A 22,545-nucleotide genomic window follows, 5' to 3' on the forward strand; every position below is an offset into this window, starting at 1 on the left:
GCCTCTAGCCTATAAATAAGTGACAATTAGAGTGCCAACTGATTTCTCAATAGTAACAATGGAGGTCAACTAACAAAAGAATGATAACTACAATGTACTGAAATAAAATAGCCATTGACCCAGAATTCTATACACAGCAGAAATATCTTTAAAGAATGAGGACATTCTTTACACTTAAAAATTATTAAAATGGCCTTAGCCAGTGTTGCTCAGTGGATAGAGCATCAGCCCGCAGACTGAAGGGTTTCTCCCTCCCTTCCTTCCATTCTCTAAAAATCAATAGAAAAATATCTTCTCGTGAGGATTAAAAATAATAATATTTGGAGCCTTGGTCGGTGTGGCTCAGTTAGTTGGGCGTCATCCTGTGCATCAAAAGGTTGCTGGTTTGATTTCTGTTCAGGGCACATGACAAGGTTTTAGGCTCAAACCCCATGTGGGGGGTGTGCAGGAGGCAGCTCTCACATCATTTATTTTTCTCTCTCCCTCTCCCTTCCTCTCTGTTCAAAAATATACATATATTTGGAAATAGTCTTTAACCATATTAATGCAAAGTAAAATCATAATGAGATACCATCATATGCCCACCACATTTACATTTCAAACTCTTGACGACAGCAAGTTTTGGTGAGGATGTTGAGCAAAAGGAACTCATACACTGCTGGTGGGAGTGTGAATTGTTACAACCACTTTGAAAAACTGGCATTATCCATTCATCAATTTTACACTTAGGTGATAGGGATGTTTTATGATCTCTCAATACTTAAAAGTAACAGTAAGAGGAAAATGGGAAAATTAACATATATTTTCAAAGATAAGCAATAGGAGACTCTGGAAAGTAAACTCTACGTTGGAGAGCAAATTGAGTAAAAAGTAGACATTCTTTGCTCTACACAGAATTTCAAGGTTTGTGAATAAATCCTGAAACACTAAAAACTCCCATTACTTTACATATTTGCAAAGTGAGATGTTACCCAAGCTAGTACAAATACTTTTATCCATTTTAAGTAAGCAAAATCTGAGTCGATTGTTGGAGGCATTCTGCTACAAAAGAACCGGGGCAGATCTCAAGTGCAGGGGAAAATCAGAACAAAGAGCAGAGCATGCCCATTAATGAGTGTTACTTGAACTTTTGGGGTAGTTGTTCTCAGAAGCCTTCCAGATAGTCCATAATCCAAGTGTACCACTATTTGCAAAAGCATAAAGTAAGCCCAAAAAAAAAAAAAAAAAAAATGGACAAAGCACCCTCCTAAAGGCTAGTACAAAAGCCAAAATCTCACTTTTTTTTTAAAAAAAAAGTATTTTACTGATTTTTTACAGAGAGGAAGGGAGAGGTATAGAGAGTTAGAAACATCGATGAGAGCGAAACATCGATCAGCTGCCTCCTGCACACTCCCCACTGGGGATGTGCCCACAACCAAGGTACATGCCCTTAACCAGAATCGAACCTGGGATCCTTGAGTCTGCAGGCCGACGCTCTATCCACTGAGCCAAACTGGTCAGGGCAAAATCTCACTTCTTATTCTATCATAGAAATAAATGACTAATATGAGAACAGTGGACAAGGCAACATGTCAAGCATTTGAAAAATACTTAAATAAATGCCAAAAAAACCCATAAAACACCATGTACAGTATTTTTAAAAAACCAAACAGTATTTATTTATATTCTATTTACTTTCAGAAGAATGAGGAAGCTAGGGGAAACATATTTATAAAGAAGGTAGTTTCATTTTACTTAACCCATTTGTGTTTTTCATGAAACAACAAAGATTTGACTTACAATCACATGTCTAAAGGGAATGAAAGCATTTATCCTGTTCAGTTTTCCATCTCTAGCCATGACTGAAATTATACCACTGCAGTCAGATGAAAATCTACTCCACTTCCAAGTAAACACCAACTAATATATATGTTATAAAAGAACCAGCTTTAGTAAAATCTGTCATAGCAGCCAACAAACCTTCAATAAAAGATACAGATATCATAACACAGGACATTTAAGACTCTTTGTGTAACAGTGAAAATCAGAATTTACACAGGAAATATCATAATTGGCTATTAAGTCAATAGCATCACAGTAATGGTACCCAGTGTCTTCTTATTCAAGTATATACACTATTTCTAAGATTTGGTTATAACAAAGACATCAGTAAATAGGATGTACACACAATTATTTCACAAACACCATGAAAAACAACAAATAAAAATAGCCTTGAATTTTCTAATGATTACAAATATGTTAACATTACTATATATTTCATAATGTTTAACTGATTTGTATACTTTAAATCTAGCAATGAGTTTTAGAAAAATACTGATAATGGCTCAACATGGTTTTTTGTGTGTCTTTTTAATGTCTTTTTATTGATTTCAGAGAGGAATGGAGAGGGAGAGAGAGATAGAAACACTAATGATGAGAGAGAATCATTGATCGGCTGCCTCCTACACGCCCCCACACTGGGGACTAAACTGGCAAGCCAAGCATATGCGCTGACCGGGGATTGAACCATGACCTCCTGGTTCATAGGTTGACGCTCAACCACTGAGCCATGCCAGCTGGGCAACTCAACATGTTTTGAAGTCAGATCATATTTATATTTCAGTAGTCTGTATTTTCTGCTCCTCTTTCTTCCACCCATTTATTCAAAACAACGTCTGAGATCTCCACTGGCTGTGAAAGTATTACATCCGAAAACTTCTAGTTCTTTGAAATGGTTGGAAAGGGTTTTTTAGTGCCCACATTAGCATCTGTGGTTTTGGTTTTGGTTTTTCAGGAAACAGAAGTGCTTCGCTTTCTGGTGTGGGAAATCGTTCTTGGTAGACTTCAGGGTAGGATTTTTGAAACTAAAGAAAAAGAGAGAGAGAGAGAGATCTACAATGAACCCAGAAAACAGGTAAGAGTCAATAAAATTGGACAATCTAATTTTATAATGAGTTTCTGACCCCATATTTTCCTGTTCTTGTTTTGTTTTATTGTTGTTTTCCATCCAAAAAATAAAAAAGAAGAAATCAGATCACAGTCAAATTTACTTGAACACAAATCCATTTTTTATGTTGAATCATTTGATTTCACTTTCTATAAATCGAATTCACCTTTAATTTGATCCAACATTCAAATAAACTTCTCATTTAAGTCACGTCTTATATTTCCCCCACTGCCAACTGTAAATCAACCTTACTTTAAAAATAATAATTAACTCTGACCTGAAAATAACATGTTCTAAATAATTAAAATTTTGGTCAAACTCCTTCCACCATTTCTTAGCCCACCTGCTTCTGCCCAAATTGAAAACAATGTAGTATATGTTATATTATGAAAAGCTTAAAGAGAGGCAATAGTTTTTCCTCTGCTCCTCACCACCGAACTCTTCTCCAAGATGACTGAGGAAAATATAATTGGGGATCCAGAACTCCAGTGCTCTGTATATAATCCTATACCTATGGTGTGACCAGGAGTCAAGCTACACAGGATTCAGTCTTTAAACATAAAAACCATTCATTTAACCTTGGATCGATATTTTAAGAATGGTCATAGTAAACATATTTTGAGGTGAAAACAATTGTCTGAAACCCTAAGCCATGTTGTTTAATAGGAAATTTCGTGATGCCTGAGGCAAGAAACCAATTTGACACTGGCTATCTAAAACCAAAGGCTTTTAATTTCTAGACATTTTATATTTGTAAATTCAGTGTGATTTCAAAGAAATCTGTCCTCATTTAATAGCTTCTCTAAGTTTAAAGTAATTTCTCTTCTAACTCATATCATATGCCACATATCAAAATAAGACAAATATTAGAGAATAAATGGTAAAAGATGTACTTTGGAGAATAAAGATGTGGGAAATTAACCACAACCTACACGTGTAAATCACTGAGACTTCTGGAATAGATTAACTAAACAATATACTTTCAAAATTGCTATCTCAGAAGATGAGATTTGCACGAAACCCTTTAAAATAGAGAATTAAAAAAAAACCATAAGAACTATAGGGAGAATAAATTACTAATAAAGAATATCACTTTTTACTCAAAAAACTATAGGACACTGAAAAAAGGGATAGAGGAAGACATAAATAGATGGAAGAACATACCGTGTTCATGGATTGGTAAAATCAACATCATTAAAATGTCCATACTACCCAAAGCAATCTACAGATTCAACACACTCCCCCTTAAAAACCAATGGCATATTTCACAGACCTAGAATGAACTCTCCAAAAATTCACCTGGAATAAAAAAAAGACCCCGAATAGCTGCAGCGATCCTGAGAAAGAAGAACAAAGTAGGAGGGATCTCAATACCAGATATCAAGCTGTATTACAAAGCCACTATTCTCAAAACTGCCTGGTACTGGCACAAGAACAGACATATAGATCAATGGAATAGAATAGAGAGGCCAGAAATCGACCCAAACCACTATGCTCAATTAATATTTCACAAAGGAGGCAAGAACATACAATGGAGTCAAGACAGTCTCTTCAATAAATGGTGTTGGGAAAAATTGGGCAGATACATGCAAAAAATGAAACTAGACCACCAACGTACATCATACACAAAAATAAACTCAAAATGAATAAAGGACTTAAACATAAGACGGGACACCATAAAAATATTAGAGGAATCCACAGGCAGCAAAATCTCAGACATATGCCGAAGCAGTATCTTCACCGATACAGCTCCTAGGGCATTGGAAACTAAAGAGAAAATAAACAAATGGGACTACATCAAAATAAAAAGCTTTTGTACAGCAAGAAAAACCATCAACAAAACAACAAGAAAGCCCACTGCATGGGAGAACATATTTGCCAATGTTATCACTGATAAGGTTTTAATCTCCAACATTTACAGGGAACTCATACAACTAAACAAAAGGAAGATAAACAACCCAATCAAAAAATGGGCAACGGACCTAAATAGACACTTTTCAGAAAGGACAGAAGAAAGGCCAAGAGACATATGAAAACATGCTCAAAGTCACTAATCATCCAAGAGATGCAAATCAAAACGACAATGCAGTACCATCTCAAACCTGTCAGAATGGCTATCATCAACAAATCAACAAACGACAAGTGCTGGCGAGGATGCGGAGAAAAAGGAACCCTCGTGTACTGCTGGTGGAAATACAGACTGGTGCAGCCACTATGGAGAACAGTATGGAGTTTCCTCAAAAACACTAAAAATGGAACTCCCATTTGACCCAGTGATCCCACTTCTGGGAATATATCCCAAGAAACCAGAAACACCAATCAGAAAGGATATATGCACCCCTATGTTCATAGCAGCACAATTTACAATAGCTAAGATTTGGAAACAGCCTAAGTGTCCATCAGCAGATGAGTGGATTAGAAAATTGTAGTACATCTACACAATGGAATACTACGCTTCAGTAAAAATGAAGGAATTCTTACCATTTACAACAGCATGGATGGAACTGGAGAGCATTAGGCTAAGTGAAATAAGCCAGTCAGAGAAAGATAAATATCACATGATCTCACTCATTTGTGGAATATAAAGAACAACATAAACTGATGAACAAAAACAGATCCAGCGACAAAGAAGTATTGATCAGACTGCCAAACCTCAGAGGGAAGGTAGGGGAAGGTGGGGGGAAGGGGGAGAGATCAACCAAAGGACTTGTATGCATGCATATAAGCCTAACCAATGGACACAGACACCGGTGGGGGGTGGGAGGGGATGAGGGCATGAGTGGGGGTGGTGAGGGGGAAATGGGGGATAAGGACACCTACCTTAATCAATAAAGAGAAAAATAAAAAGAATATCCCTTTTACCTGCTTCAATTTTTTCTTCTTCTCTTTTCTGGAGAGCTTGGCATCTGTTATGACCTCCTCCAACAAAGCTGCCAGAGGTTCCTGAGAGCCGTATGCTCTTTGGTATTCAAATTCCTCTGGACTAATTTGACGACAAAATGATGGAGCAGATAAAGTGATATCCATGTCGGCTCCTGGGTATTTTATCTGAAGCAAAAGGATTAGTAGAGAAAAAAAAGTGTATTTTCAAATAAATTACAAAAATTTGTTTAGATTAAACACAATTTACAGCACATGTCATTCCTCAATTTTAACTGGGGAAAACTCTTAATTAATAATGTCTGAAATTGAAACATAAACTAAACAAGTTGACTCTAAAATGATTCAAAACAAAAAACAATGTTGGACACACAGTGAATTATCAGGTTCCTTCCCCATCTGAAGAGTCTAGTGTTCCCTTCCTTGCACACTTTAGCCCAGCTGTCATGGAGAGGGAAGTCCTACAACCATTGTCAAACATGTGAATAGTGAGAATCAACTGAAAACAACAAATGTGCAGACACTGTACAGGGCAAAGGGAGAAGTAAGAGGAAAGATGATACCAAAACCTGTGAATAAGTGAGCATCCATGAAAAATACTTAACTTCAGAGTCCAAGAGGGTCATCTTCTCAAAAATAGGGCATCTATTGTTCTTCTGCAGTGAATAAAATTGCAGCTATTCACTTCTTTGGCTTAAGATAGTTTTCCAGAAGCCACAGTTAAAAATAAGTGTTGCCAAGAAGAGTAGTACATTAAGTACAGTCCATGCCTCAACATCAGTTTACCAAATCAGTTAGAGACAACCTAAGAGAGACAGACCAGAACCAGAAGGGAAAGACAGGATACTTCCTTTTTATTTACCTAGGACTCACCCTTTATTCTGGCCAGTAAAACCAGGAAAGGGCTGGAATAAAGGGCGAGTCCTAGGTAAAAGGAGAAAAACACCAGATATCTATCATTAAAGGGCACAACTGGGAGAAGAGGGTTGCAAATAAGGTTGATAGAAGGCTGGTGTAAAAACAATGCCTGCCTCACAACTGATCCCAGGTCAGCCTCAAACTGCCCCAAAATTGAGGAACCTCAAAAAGCACTTTAGTGAAGAAGAGGTCGAACCATTTTGAAGGAACCAAGTAGAATTTCTGCCAAGACTTTTTACCAAAAGTTTCTGCTCCTACAGGCTGACATACAAACCCCATTTTAGGGTCCACATAATATAGCAACAACAACGATGATAGCACTCCCTTTCAAAGAGGTACCTACCATGTAAGGCAGTTGTGCAAGGTGTTTTACAGTAATCCATAATTTAGTATTATACTGTGTAATATTTCACAACCACTTTATATGTGTGGCCCATTTTAATAATTGAAGAAACTAAAATCGAGAGAGGTTAAGGGATTTGCCCAGAGCCACACAACAAGGGAAGATGGGGAGCCAGGAGTTTGACCCAGGTCTTTATGGCTCTTGTTCGCCTACCACACCATGTTCTGAAGTGAGGCAGTATGTATGGGAGTTAGGGGCACTGATTCTGGAGACTGATCTCATCAGTTTGAATCCTGGCACTGTGACCTTGGACTAGTTGCTTAAGTTCTCTGCCAAGATTTCTCATCCAAAAAATATAATAACAGTATGTAGGCTGCAGGGCTATTAAGAATGAAGACATGTATTTCATATAAATAATTTCCATCAGGAAGTATATGTAGACTCTGAACAAATTCACTTAAGGAGTTTGCAATCAAAAGTATGTGGTTTTGACTGACATAACAAAACCAAGTAGGCAACCCACGAATTTTCAGTGATAACAAACTTGTATGCTTACTATGTGCCAAGACTTGTTGTACGCACCTTGTACATATTAATTCACTTAGTCCTCATAACATAAACTCCCAAGAAGCCTAGCTGACAATTTCATAGGATTTGAGAATATCCCTTCCTTTACCTGCACTCTTCGTAGGTGAGCCACACGCTCCTCTATGGAGGTCTGCAAGGCCAAAGGGACTTTCAGAATATCTTGGTAATTGTCCATCAGAAATGTTACCAACCTAGCAGCTAATAACTCATCCAAGTCCACTTCATCCTTGGAGCACAAGATGCAATGGGAAAATGTCTGGATCATCTAAAAGAAGGAAAAAAAAGGTGGGGGAGATTTTTAAATAAATACCAATGAATTTTTTCCCTACTCTGAATTGAGTACGATCTTAATTTGCAAAAAGCAAATGTGACTAGTCAGTGAGAAATGGCCCACAGCACAGGGTGAACATCCTACATGGCACTTAGCCACACCTGGTCATCTCACATGTATTGATTTTCTCATTAATCAGCATGAGCAGAATGTGCATCGCATCTCACAGAGACTTAGCAGACATGCTTGTCTGAAGGCTTTTAAACTCCTTTCACAGATGATTTTAAATATGTATATTTAAACAAATTCCGAAAATTATCATTACCACCATGCCCTTGATCATGTAGCACTTTTAAGTTCAGTGTACTTTATAGCCATTTAGTCTGATAATATCCTAATTACATCATTGATTTTTTTTTAATCATTGTTTTTTATCAATCTAGTTGCCCAGTTTTATGGGTCTCAAACACTATATATTTTCCTAGTTAACTGTTATTTTCTCTAGGATTTTTAATGTACATTTGAGTGATCCTGAAGAAAACCATGAGGCTTTACAAGAAGTGTATTAAGTGATGAGACCCTTTATGGTAAGCAGAAATATAAAAAATATTATAGCAGGCCCTGGCCAGTTTGGCTCAGTGGATAGAGCATCGGCCTGTGGACTGAAGGGTCCCGGGTTCGATTCTGGCCAAGGTCACGTGCCCGGGTTGTGGGCTTGATCCCCAGTAGGGGGCATGCGGGAGGCAGCCGATCAATGATTCTCTGTCATCACTGATGTTTCTATCTCTCTCCCTCTCCCTTCCTCTCTGAAATCAATAAAGAAATATATTAATTTAAAAAAATATTATAGCAGCTACTTCCACTGAATTCATATTAACTACTCCATTTTTAATGCTATCCTTTGGATGGATTTTCTTAGTAATTTTATTGCTGACGATTGTATTTCAAAACCTATAAATGTAATTCTGTCTAATAAGACATCACTTTATCAATACTGCAGATGACACTTGATCTTCATTCACATTTATGTGCACAGAGACTCTGTACTGGGAGACTATGGACCCCAGGGTACCCATGAATGCCTTGAAATTGTACACACGTGTTCTTCTGGAGAATATGTACAAACTTTTCTTCAGCTTTTCAGAAAAGTCCACTAGCCTCCCTACCAACTCCTTCCCCAAAAAGGACAGGAATCACTCCCCTGGGCACTGAGTACTCCTCTTATCTTACTCCACACTTCTAAAACTGGGCCAGTGGACCCCAAGGGTACACAGGGTTCACCAGGAAATGGGAATAACATATACACACCAACGAAGCATCAATTTCACTCTAAGACTTTTAGATAACTTAGAAATTTAGCTAATTAGCGATTCCAAACATAAACCCTATTTTAAAACACACGCTGACATTACAAAGTAGAATTTAAAATTACTCAATTTTAAGCAAAATTGAGCATATTTTAAGAAAAACCCTCATTCATGGACCCTTAGGTCATACCCCAGGAGATACAAGTTCTCCTTCTCCTTCCCAGTTGTCTGGTCCAATTCCACATTTTGCTTCTTCCCTCATTAATCCCTTTATATGCTGCATCTCTCCTACTGGTTATAGTAACAATGACTCTGCAACCCTTTTAACCTGGAGGAGAGAGTGTTGTTTTCTTGAGAGATCACTTATCCTTTCTGTCCACCCTTCCTTCTCTTTGTGTTGACAGTAGACAGGATACAGCAGGTATCTTTACACTCAGAGTCTGCCCCTACTCACTTTTTCTTTTATTATGTTCTTTAAGACACTAAGACCAAAAGCACAATACCAGTCTGGGTGGATTCCAAGCCATGGCTCCGTAAGCAAGTCTGCCATGTACTAGTATCTTCCTCTGCTTGCCAAGCTAGTACACTTTACTCAGGTGAATTTTATTCCAAAAACTCAAGTCATGTTAGATGTTAGAACTCAACCTACCAGTGTTCGGGTGCCAAGGCCATCACCAAGTGGTGGCATCTCCTTATTTGAGCAGATTCTTGTCATCATCTTCATCAACAGCTGTAACTTTCTCCTATTTTCAGGTGGCAGGAGGAGGCAGCAAATCTGAAATGCTTCAATGGCCATTTTCTCCTCCTGTAACAAACCTGATTCAGAAAAAAAGTTTTTAATCTTAAAAATCTATAGCTTACTTGACTCTATAAAGTTCACATTTTTATAAAATATACATTACTAAAATTATGTAGAACATGTTTACATATTCAACTACTGGGCCAATTGATTATAGATCCATGGTCATTCACAAATTAGCACAAAATATACAAACCATCAACTAGTATTGAACAAATACAGCCATTTTCCCCTCCACACCACTGACAGATATAACTGAATTTTCATAGCATTCTTTCCCACTGAACCAAGAGCAGTCAGATTGAGCGTAGTCTAACACCTAACCCCCATGAGCAAGAACATGAATGTGCAATCACTTCCCTGAATTCTCCCCCTTCATTATTTCCTCATGACAAGCAGATCACCATCTTACACGATTCTCAGACTAAATAGTAGAACTAATGCTCCTATGGTTAATCCATTGCCAAATAGCTCTGCTTCTAAGTAACACCTGTCCAATAACCCTTCCTCCCTCTTAAGCATTTTTTTCTGGTTAAGGGGGCTGATTCAATTATGCTACATGCCATTCCTCTGCACCCAGTATGATTCTGCTAAAAATTCTAATATTGTGTGCTCTTTATCCCTATTTGTCCCTGGACACAGCCATTGCAAGCTCAATACAGAGATTAAACTGCTTTCACCAATTTACTAACCCATATCCAACCTCTTTAAGTTTCTAGTCTCTGACTTGAAGGCAAAATCATCTTTCATATTCCATAAATATTTTCTGACCATTTATGGTATGTCAGAAACTATGCTGGGTCCTGGAATTTAAAAAAAATATGCCAGGTCCCTTTCCTGTAAAAAGGAGAGACCCACAAAAAAATAAGTGACAAAATATAAATGTAATAGATGCGCTTCAAGAGACATTTGCAAGAGGCATATCAGAGGAATGCTAAGTCACTCAATATGAATGCAGTGTAGGCTTTGAGGGTAAGGGCTTAGTGTAGAAGTGAAGCTAAAATTACTGCAGAGACGAGATCTTAGAAACCCTGAATACCAGATTAAAGAGCTTGGGTTTTATCCCAAGGGCAATGGACAAGCCTGGAGACAAAGGAGGAAGGAGGAGGGAGCTTTTATATACAAGTTCAGATCCGAAATGTTCACCAGAAATACTGCTGCTGATTATCATTATCATTTGTATAGATCTGCTTTCAATTCTACATAATCAAATCCATGAAAAGAAAAAAAGGTTTATGACCACAATTTATTCTTTCATTTATCTAATAAATATTTATTTAAGCCCTGCATATATTCCAGGAACTGTTTTAGAAAGGATACAGCGGGGAATAAAATAAAATCCTGTCTGACCTCATGGAACTCCCTTCCCAACAGATAATGAGCACAGACATATATAAATATGATGTGAGGTGGAAAAATGCTGTTAAGAAAAATAAAGAAGAAAAGAAGCTGAGGAGTGATGGGAAAACACTACTAGTGTTTTGAGAAAGGTCTCTTTCGAAGGAGGTGACATTCGAGCAGTCATCTGAAGGAATAATAGTAAGCCAGGGAAATATCAAAGAGACAAATTTTTAAGGCGGAGGAAATATCAATAAAGAGTTTAATGTGTAAGTATGCTTTAATTACTTGAGGAACAGCAATGAGGCCAGTGTGATGAGAGAGTAGTGTATAATAAATATTCAAATCAGAAATGAGGTTAGAGAGGAAGCCAAGAGATACACAGAACCTTGTAGACTATCATTAATGACTTCGGGTTTTATTGTAAGTGATCTGAGAAGCCACTGGAGAATTACGGGTAATGTAAGGGTGGGGCAAAAAGTAGGTTTACAGTTTTGAGTACATGAAACAGTTTATCCTTGTATTATCCTAGAGGCCCGGTGCACAAAATCATACACGGATGGGGTCCAGCTGGCCCACCCAAGGGAGGGGCCGCGGGCAGTTGGCAGGCTGGCCCCAGCCCCTGGTCAAACTCCCGGTCGAGGGGACAATTTGCACATTAGCCTTTTATTATATAGGACTAGAGGCCTGGTGCACAAAAATTTGTACACTCGGGGGGGGGGGGGGGGGGAGTCCCCTCAGCCCGGCCTGTGCCCTCTCGCAGTCTGGGACCCCTCGGGAGATAACGACCGGGTGGCAGAGGGCAGGCCTAATCCCTAGGTGCAGCCCCGGGTCGGGCTCAGAGCAGGGCCGATTGGGGAGTTGGGGCGCCGCCCCCTGTCATGCACAGAGCAGGGCGGATTGGGAGGTTGCGATGCCACCATCAATCACACCCAGGGTAGGGCCGATTGGGGGGTTGGGGCACCGCCCCCTGTCACACTCAAGGCAGGGTCGATGGGGAGGTTGCGGCGCTACCCCCTGTCACGCACAGAGCAGGGCCAATCAGGGGGTTGGGGCGCTGCCCCCTGTCACGCACAGAGAAGGGCCCATCGGGGGGGTTGGGGCTCCATACCCTGTCACGCACAGAGCAGGGCCGATCAGGGGGTTGGGGAGCTCCCCCTGTCACGCACAGAGCAGGGCCGATCAGGGGGTTGGGGAGCTCCCCCCTGTCACACATAGAGCAGGGCCCATCAGGGGGTTGGGGAGCTCCCCCCTGTCACGCACAGAGCAATGCCCATCAGGGGGTGGAGGAGCTCCCCCCTGTCACTCACAGAGTAGCGCCGATAGGGGAGTTGGGGCACCGCCCCCCTGTCACACACATAGCAGGGCGGATCAAGGGGTTGGGGCACTGCCCTCTATCACCCACAGAGCAGGGCGGATCATGGGGTTGGGGCGTCGCCACTGTCACACTCAGGGCAGGGCCGATGGGGAGGTTATGGCTCTACCCCGTCACACACAGAGCAGGGCCCGTGGGGTGGGGGTGTTGGGGCGCCGCACCCTGTCACACACAGAGCCGCAGGGTGATCAGTGGGTTGGGGAGCTCCCCCTATCAGGCACAGAACAGGGCCGATCAGGGGGTTGGGGCGCCTTCCCCTGTCAGGAACAGAGCAGGGCCAATAGAGAGGTTGTGGCCCCACCCCCTGTCACACACAGAGCCGCAGGGCGATCAGGGGGTTTGGGCGCTGCCCCCTGTCACGCTGATCCCGGTGCCGGGAGGCCTCTCGGCTCTGCTGATCCCGGTGCTGGGAGGCATATTACCCTTTTACTATATAGGGTAGAGGCCTGGTGCATGGGTGGGGGCTGGCTGGTTTGCCCTGAAGGGTGTCCTGGATCAGGGTGGGGGTCCCCACTGGGGTGCCTGACCAGCCTGGGTGAGGGGATGATGGCTGTTTGCAGGTGGTCACACACCCTTCAGGGTGGGGGTCCCCACTGGGGTGCCTGGCCAGTCTGGTGAGGGGCTGATGGCTGTTTTCAGGCTGGGACTGAAGCTCCCAACTGCTCTTTTTTTTCTTTTTTTCTTTTTTTATTCTGGGCCAGCTTTAGCTCTGGCTCCAGCTCTGAGGCCTCAGCTGCGAAAGTAGGTATCTGGTTTGTTTAGGTTCTATAATCGAAACTCTGTATCAACTCCAGCTCTGAGATCCCAGCCAGCTGAAAGCTGGTTTCTGGGGTTTTGTTTAGCTTCTATATTTGTTACAATGTTTCTTAAACTTCAGGCTCAGAGGCTGGCAAGGCAGCGGGGAACGTTGGAGTCCTCCGTCACTGAAGTAAGCAAGCCTCATGTTAGTTTCAAGCTGCCTGGCTGCCGGCCGCCATCTTGGCTGGCAGTTAATTTGCATATCACCCTGATTAGCCAATAGGAAGGGTAGCGGTCGTATGCCAATTACCATGTTTCTCTTTTATTAGATAGGATTCCTAAAAATCATAGAACTCATGATAGAGGAAACCTCCAAAGTAGTCAGAGGAAAAAAGGACACATTATGCCCAGAGGAACAAAAATAAGGAATCATCATAGACAACTTTAAAGTGCTGAAAGAAAACTTTTAACACAGAATTTTATATCCATTGAAAATATCTTTCAGAAATAAGTCAAAACAAATACTTTTCAGAGCTCTCTGTCCCCCCTCCAAAAAAGCACAGAATTTGTTTTCCAATAGACCTATACTATAAAAAATGTTAAGGACACTTTTCAAGCAAAAGGAAAATGTTATCAGATGAAAACCTGGATCTACACAAAGAAATGAAGAATACCAAAAGAGATTAATATGTGGGTAGATAAACTTGCTTTATGTTTCTTAATTTCTTTGAAGGAAAAATATCTGTTTAAAGAAAAAATAACAATGTGTAGTAGGATTTATAAAGTGTTATTAAAAAACATATGTAGGACTATAATGTATGAAACAATAGTACAAAGGGAAAAAATGAAAAAATATTATTGCAATGTAGTAACATTATATGTGAAATAATATAATATTTAAAGGTAGGCAAAGATTTTTTTAGACACAAAAAGAATGAACCATAAAAGAAAATTATAAAATGCATTTCATCAAAATTAAAAATTTTTGCTTTATATTTATTACTTTTAATAAATATTTTTTTTTTTATTTCAGAGTGGAAGGGAAAGGGAAAAAGAGATAGAAACATCAGTGATGAGAGAGAATTATTGATTAGCTGTCTCCTGCATGCCCTCCACTGGGGTTCAAGCTCTGTCCCTCTCCCTTCCTCTCTCTAAAAAATCAATAAAAACGTATTTTTAAAAATCTTAGAATTATAGAAGCTCCTTGTGAAAGAAAGACAGAAAGACTTCATGAGACACACAAATTAATTTGACAAAGTAAAACACAAAAGCTCTTTATCATGTGATTAAAATCAAAGACAAGTCACAGACTATGAAATGGTATCTGTCAGACTGAAGGTAAAAAAAAGACTACTAGCATTCAGACTATATATTTTAGAATGACAAAAAGAGAAAGAAAAAAAATAGGTAAAGGATAAAAAAAATCTTTCACCCAAGAAGAAACCCACATAACCAATAAATAGCAATAAGATTCCTTTCCAGATTAGAAAAATTAAAAAACTTGATGAAACCAAATATCAGTAAGGAAATGGTCAAATAGGAGTATAATGCTAATGGGTTCGTAAATTGCTGGAACCACTGTGGAAAGCAATTTGCTAAATATTTTGCTTCTACATACAGAACATATGCAAAATCTATTGTTAAATTGGGGAGGATGGGCACATGGATGTATTTTATATTAGTCTCTGTTCTGCCAATTTAACACCACCACCATCTCTCAAATAGTATTTTGGTGGAAATCAAATGGCCGGGTTCCTTTTTAAGTGCTATTTAAGAACATTTTTTTATGAGCAATACCTCCAATAATAATGAACACATCTAGCACTAGGTCTTGGCTTCTAAATATCACTTTACTAAAAGGAACCAAGAATCCTTGAAGAAATGGCTGGTTCCAAGGCTTGGAAAAGAAAGTATAAGATGAGCCTATAGTGCCAGTGCTGTAAGAATGATGGGGATGTGGTAAAAGGATGTGAGCCAGTTTGAGGAGCCTCCTTCAGGGATCCTATCTAATAATAGACAAGCATGGTAATTGACCATACCTTCGCTGCGCCTCCCATTGGCTAATCAGTGTGATATGCAAATTAACTGCCAACAAATATGGCGGCTATTTTGCATACTGCAGGCAGATCCTGCTGCGCTGCCCCGCATGGGGCTGGTGGCAGCGCGATCCCCAGCCCCTGGCCGCCCCAGCACGAGATCCTGGCCTGCCGTGTGCGGGACGGGGTGAGTGGGGTGGGCAGCAGCGCGATCCCGAACCGCCGCCCGCCCCGGCCCGGGATCCGGGCCTGTCGTGTGTGGGGCGGGGCGGGCAGCAGCGAGATCTGAGTGGCCACCCAACCCAGCCCGGGATCCGGGCCTGCCATCTGCAACCAGGGGAGACGGGGCAGGCACCGCGGGATTGCACGTGCCATCTGCCACCAAGGGAGCGGGCCTAAGCCAGCAGGTGGTATCGCCCGAGGGGTCCCAGACTGTGAGAGGGCACAGGTTGGGCTGAGGGAAACCCGCCCCTGCCAGTGCACAAATTTTTGTGCACCGGGTTTCTAGTTTTATGTATAATAGACTGCTTGATATTTACTGTCCTATATGTCATTGAGGCTGTTCAGTTTAGTCCCCATTCACAGGTCTTTTTTCTCTCCATACTTTGTTCAGGCTAGCTTTTATGTTAATACTTATGGCTATGTTAATACTTAAGTTCCTTGATTTTTTTTGCATTGTCTAATCTGTTCTTAATTCCATCCAATGAGATTTTCCTTTGCAATACTGTATTTTTTTAATTCCTAAAGTTCAATTTGGTTCTTATTTCTTTGTTGTTGTTTTTTTTTGTTTTTTTTATGAGACTATCTTTTTTTAAGTGTACAATTCAGTGGGTTTGTTCTCTTTGTGGGTTTGTGTGGGGGTTTTTAGAATATTCATGAAGCTATGCACCTAACCACTATTTCATTCAAAAAACATGTTTGTCATTCCAAAGAGAAATCCCCATTCCTATTAGCAGTTACTTCCCATAATCTTCTCCCCTGCCTCTGGAAACCAATAATTTCTGTCTCTACAGATCTATCTGTTCTGAACATTTCATATAATGAAATCATACAATATGTAATTTTGAATCTGGCTTCTTTCACTTAGAATAATGTCTTCACTATTCATCCATGTTATAGCATGTAACAGTATTTTACTCCTTTTTATGGCTGAATAATATTCCTTTGTGTGGATATACTACATTTTATTCATTCATCATTTGATGGGCATTTCAGCTGTTTCTACTTTTTGGCTATTCTGAGTAATGCTGCTATGAACATTCATGAACAAATTGTGTAGGCATATGTTTTCAATTATTTCGGGTATAAAACTAAAAGTGGAATTGCTGAATCAAATGATAACTCCATATTCAACTTTTTAAGGAACCGCCAAAAGTTTACAAAATGGCTGTGCCATTTTAGATTCCCAATACTCTCAACAATAAAGGTTTTTTAAAAAGAAGAGAGAGAGATTAGGTCATTTTCCCAAATGCACAGCTAGTTAGTGGTTTTGAGCCCATACAGTTTAGGGCATAGACTCCTAAATACTGTGCCATTTTTTCCATGTGGTCAATTATTTCCTAAAGATAAGTGCCTAGAAGTAGAAATGCTGGTTCAAAGAGTAACACAAACATTTAATAAGAAGATAGTCAAAGAAAATACCATTCTACATTCTTCAATTTGGGGGCAAGGATTAGAGACAATAAAAAGCACAAAGAATTTCTGAACACAGCTAAAACTGAAATTGACTCTTTTATACCAAGGAGGACACCTCAAAACAATTTCCTTGAGCGTTCAAAATGAAAGCCAGGTGATAACTACTGCTAGTTTCCTCTCATAAAGTAAAAAGTAGAATGTAGTTTACGCCTGAAGAAACTCACACCACTTTAAAATGCTAATTTCACAATAGAAATGAAAAACTGAATATAACTCTATAACTCAATATGAGCCACAGTTAAAAGGCATTTTTAATCTAAGTGTAAAGAACAAACCATGTGTTGTTTTAGCTAAGCATAAAGGATAAACCATGCATAATATAAGCATCTGTCGTAATGAATTATTAATACTAGTAATACTTGAGCAATATTATACTTTCTGAGAAGCTTTCACATTCATTAAATCCTCACAATCACCTTACTATATAGGTAGGTAGAGATAAAAGTTAGAGGTGTGTGTGTTTTTTTAAGTAGTTTACAACTAAAATTAAGAAATATATTTTACATCGTAACAATACATATGCATATTCATAGGTATATAAAACAATAATGTTTATAAAAATACCTACTCTTACTACATTTTATACACTCTGATATTTTATTATTATTCTACTAGAGGCCCAGTGCATGAATTTGTGTACCAGTGGGGTCCCTCGGCCTGGCCTGTGGGATCAGGCCGAAACCAGCTCTCCAATACCCAGAGGGGTCCCAGATTGTGAGAGGGCACAGGCCCACTGGTGCATGATCGGGCCGGAGAGAGACACTGAAGGTTGGCCAGCCGGGGAGGGACTGTGGGAGGGCTCCACGGTATGTCCAGCCTGTCTCGCTCAGCTGGACCCCAGCAGCAAGCTAACCTTTCGGTCGGGGCGTCTGCCCCCTAGTGGTAAGTGCACGTCATAGCAACTGGTTGACCCGTCAACTATCTGCCCCCTGGTGGTCAGTGCACATCATAGTGAGCGGTTGAGCGGCCATAGCATATCATTAGCATATTACACTTTGATTGGTTGAACAGCTGACTGGTCAACCGGATACTTAGCATATTAGGCTTTTATTATATAGGATGTCTTTTTTTATTTTTTAATGCTATTCTATCACACAGATTTCACATCCAACACCCAGTTTCTGAAATAATGACTTAGGGAACTACTGAGTTTGAACTGAGACTCTTGTATAACAAACATCCAGGAATACACAGCCAGAAATCAGACATATATTCTGGTCTTGATTTTAGGAAATAGAGCTGAGATGAGGATAAGAACTGAAAATACTCAGCACATGGATAATTCATGAAGTGGTATGGATGTATCAAAGAGAAGATAAAAGGGCCAAGGTTTGATGTATCTATAATAACTTAAGCCATTCCTGGCATCCGGTCCCAAGGATGTTATTCTTCAGTCTGTTCAAATGCCAAAGCAGGACTCACTTTTAGTTCTGCCTTTGAATCTTAGAGTGCTATGTATTGCTATGTAGGAATACTTAGATTCTCAAAAATAATTTAATTTGTGCTCTCTATTTTTGTTCCCTAATTTCTTTCTCATTGTGACCATTATCCTAATCTTTTTTCCCCCTTTCAATAAAAGCTTACTAACAAAAGCACACTACAGTATTAAAAAAAAAAAAGATCATAAGAGAACGCAGCTATAAAACACAGTTGAACTAAAGAGACATTTTCAGGAAGTATTTTCGGGTTCTTCAAGATCATAAAGTATTACTGATATTAAGGAGTGTCTTGGTTTTTTAGGTTCAGTTTTAAGAACTTCTGAAGAACATTAGCATTCTATTGTCATTTACAGACAAAGAGTTTTAATGTTGTAACTATTTTATTATTTTGATTCATTTCATTTTCCTAAAATGGAAGCTAAAAGAGTAACTTTCTCATCTTTCACCATTTCTACAATGTCATCATAAAAATACTGAATCTTCTTTTTCTCGAGAAAATGACATAGGCCTTCTGTAGCCCCATAGGTAATTTGTTTCCTTTTCAGAATGATATAATAGTGTTTATTTCAATCATAGATTGTAAAAATCCATCACAAATAACTTTACATAAAAATCTTCCTATCATTTGAAAGAAGAAATGACTAGATAGCAACATATGATTATCCTATCTTAGTTTATGCATTGTTCTAATTTTTGTAGTTTTTAAAACAAAAATAAAAGGTATTTATTTTTAGGCCTGGCCGGTGTGGCTCAGGGGTTGAGTGCTGACCTATGAACTAGGAGGTCACGGTTCAATTCCCAGTCAGGACACATACCCACGTTGCAGGCTCAATCCCTAGTGGGGGACATACAGGAGGCATCAGATCAATGATTCTCCTTCATCACTGATGTTTCTATTTCTCTCTCCCTCTCCCTTCCTTTCTGAAATCAATAAAAATATATATTTTTTAAAAAAGATACTTTAGTAGGAAAATAAGTGTTGCCCATTGCACTAACTTTTATATCTATTAGTATGACAGGCATTACTGCCATTTATCAATGAGAAAACTGGGGCCCAAAGTCAATACAACTAGGTCAACAAACCACGTTACCTGAGTTTGGAAATGTTTTCAATGATGAAATAAGAATAAAATAATAAAAAGATAATTAAAAATCCACCAAATCATCTGTGAGTTTTTTCAGTCATGAAAACATTTCAATATTTAGCTGTATTGAGGAATAATAAGTGTAAATAATTCAATACTCAAAGAAACCCAACTGTCCCTTAAGACAGAAATAAGTGAAATCAAAATCAATGAAAATTTATAATATTCTATATCATTAGAGATTAGGTGACACTTTGGCCATGATGACCTTCCCTTGTTGTCCTCCCTATCATTCCCCAATGGTTATATCAGAATTTTATTTTCAAATAATTAGGAAAACAAATTTTCATTTTTATAAAATAGACCCAATCATTCCACTAACATGTGTAATGTTAACAATAAGCTATTCCTTATGGGAGCCTCAAAAAAGAAGTGAAATATGAAGACTTTTAGAGAGCCTAGAGTTCCCAGAAAGGCCACTGGGCCCATGTATGTTCAGCCAGGGAACAAGAGATTCAAAAAGGGTTTGTTGCAGTTTTGAACAACCAAAGGAATAAAAAAAATGTCAAGTTTCATTTTCACTGAAAAGAGATATAAGAAGGAAAAGGTTTATACTAAGCCTAAAGAATTCAGACTACACATCAATTGGAAAGAATACCCTGCCTAAAGAAAGACACAGCAAGAGAGACTATTTCTAGAGGCTTTTAAAGAAAGGCAAACAAGACGCCTTTGTGAATTGCTTAAAAGTGGATACAGATTCACCCACACACAAGATGATGCCCTTTCCTACATGAAGAGTCCCAATGCTTTAGCATATTTATGACTTCTCTTACCTTTATGCTTAGAAAGTCCTTCATCTACCCCAACATCAGATAAATGTCAACTATATTTAAGAATTTGAATTTTTACATTCATTTAATTCTCTAACACAGCTGGAATTTATCCTGCTGAATGGTGGGAGAAAGGTATTAAATTTTTTTCCAAAAGTTTTTTCAATCATCCTAGTGACTAACAGTATGCTTATAAATACCTTATGCGTTTAGTTATAACCAGGGAATACCTAGGCACTTCTCTAAATTTCCACCTTTAAGGAGTACCTAATGTCACTTTTGCCAACAATCTTGACATAACAGTAGTCCTTACATTTGGAGGTGATTCAATATCCCTACCTTGGCCCAGCTGCATCTTTAAAAGCTCCAGTCATAAGCAAGACCAAGGCCCTGAGAGCAGAGAGCATCACCAGTAAGAACTTTGGACTAAAATGGACAAGAGCCCTCTGTCTGATCAAGCACACTACCAAGGCACTCTCTGAAAAGAAGAAGAAAGAAGAAGGAAGAAAGAAGAAACAAAGAATAGAAAACTATCCTTATGGATATTTCTAGGTTAAAAACATAGGAGGAGATCTCAACCTATTGAGTAAGATGATCCAATATATAATCAGTCTATTGAATTTCAATGGCATTTTATAAACTTAACATTTAGTAAGAAGGGAACAGCAAAGAGCTACTATCTCAGTCTTACAGCCTACTAGCAAATAAACCAGGAGTCTTGGGCTCAACTGCCTACAAAAACAGATAAATAGAATAAATGAACAAAGGGGATTAAGTGAACTGGGCTTTAGAGTCTGAAAAGCAATGGGAGACTTGGCAAACTGGAATTCATGTACCTGAAACACTTGCTCCTTCTAGTGGAGACACTACACAGCCGCAGCAGTTTGTGCCACTCAAAATTCAAGCCCAGAATTGCCAGATCCTCCCATTTCTCTAAAGAATCCAAAATTATAAATTCTTACATGAATTTCTTGTTTCTTAGAGTTTGGCAACTAATTAAATTTCTTTTCAAAACATACAGGCTACATGTATGTATGAGCCAGCCTGGCCCACAGAACACTACTGTGGAATTTCAGATTACACATGCAACCCATAAGGCACCCAATTTTCACAAGTACTCTACCCTGCTCCCATGCCCTATGTGCTTCCTTCCTATCTGCTGCCCCTTTCCTCAATATGCCAAATTAGTGCAAGCTTCACAGAATCTAGGGTGTGTGTGGAGTGTGAATAAAGGATGCTATACTGCCTCATTCACCCAATTCAAGGATCAGATGAACTCTGATCTTAATACAAGGAACTGTCATTTTGGAAATAAAAACTAATTATTATGGACAGTTATGTTAGGTCAGACCACTGAGCCAAATTAAATCATTTTTTTAAAATTATAAAAGTAAAGAATAAGTCTTACATCTCTGAAAAGTCCTTTTTTTTCTTTTAAGAACCCTTAGATGTCTTTATTTCATATATCAAAAATGGTTAACTGCTGTCAGTGTCACAGCTTTGGCATTAGCTAGCATTATTTCATGCTAGAGGTCAAAGAATAGACCTCAAAAGAAATTCATTAACAAAACTGAAAATCATTTCTATTGAAAATGCTGTAGGATTTTTAGCTTCTACACAAAATTGATTACCTACTTTATTACCTAATGGTATCCTATTCCAATCAATGTAAGTCAAAACGTTTAAGGAATGAGTTAACCCTCCTGAGATTCAACCTACACATCTAATTTGTAGATACACAGTTTCTAGATATCTTTTTCGACAGGGTCTAACAGGATTTCTATATTAAATAATCTTTGTTAATCATATAAACAAATTATAGCCTATCATAATCTAGAAGACTTTCTTCTTTTACTACATAAGGGTATGGTTTTCAATGCAGGGTGTCTCAAACATTCACTTAAGAAGGACTGCATCAGCCCTGCTAGTGGGGCCCAATGGTTGAGCGTTGACTTATGAACCAGGAGGTCATGGTAT

General features: G+C 39.0%; 1 protein-coding gene across 5 annotated transcripts in view; it reads right to left on the reverse strand.

Moving 5' to 3' along the window:
* Positions 1-1,626: 1,626 nt before the first annotated feature.
* DEPDC1B (DEP domain containing 1B) overlaps positions 1,627-22,545 on the reverse strand; it is a 91,749-nt gene continuing 70,830 nt past the window's right edge. For 4 of the 5 annotated variants that reach the window (XM_036307771.1, XM_036307772.1, XM_036307770.1 and 1 more), the window contains 4 exons: positions 9,883-10,049; positions 7,744-7,920; positions 5,789-5,974; positions 1,627-2,843 (listed from right to left, as the gene is read on the reverse strand). In XM_036307771.1, coding sequence (XP_036163664.1) covers positions 2,682-2,843; positions 5,789-5,974; positions 7,744-7,920; positions 9,883-10,049 — 692 coding nt within the window. In that variant the 3' untranslated portion in view covers positions 1,627-2,681. Of the gene's footprint in view, positions 2,844-5,788; positions 6,463-7,743; positions 7,921-9,882; positions 10,050-22,545 lie in introns of those variants that run through there. The other variant, XM_036307773.1, reaches the window with a different exon arrangement.

Source organism: Myotis myotis, unplaced genomic scaffold (assembly GCF_014108235.1).
Source record: "Myotis myotis isolate mMyoMyo1 unplaced genomic scaffold, mMyoMyo1.p scaffold_m19_p_5, whole genome shotgun sequence".
NCBI classification, from domain to species: domain Eukaryota; kingdom Metazoa; phylum Chordata; class Mammalia; order Chiroptera; family Vespertilionidae; genus Myotis; species Myotis myotis.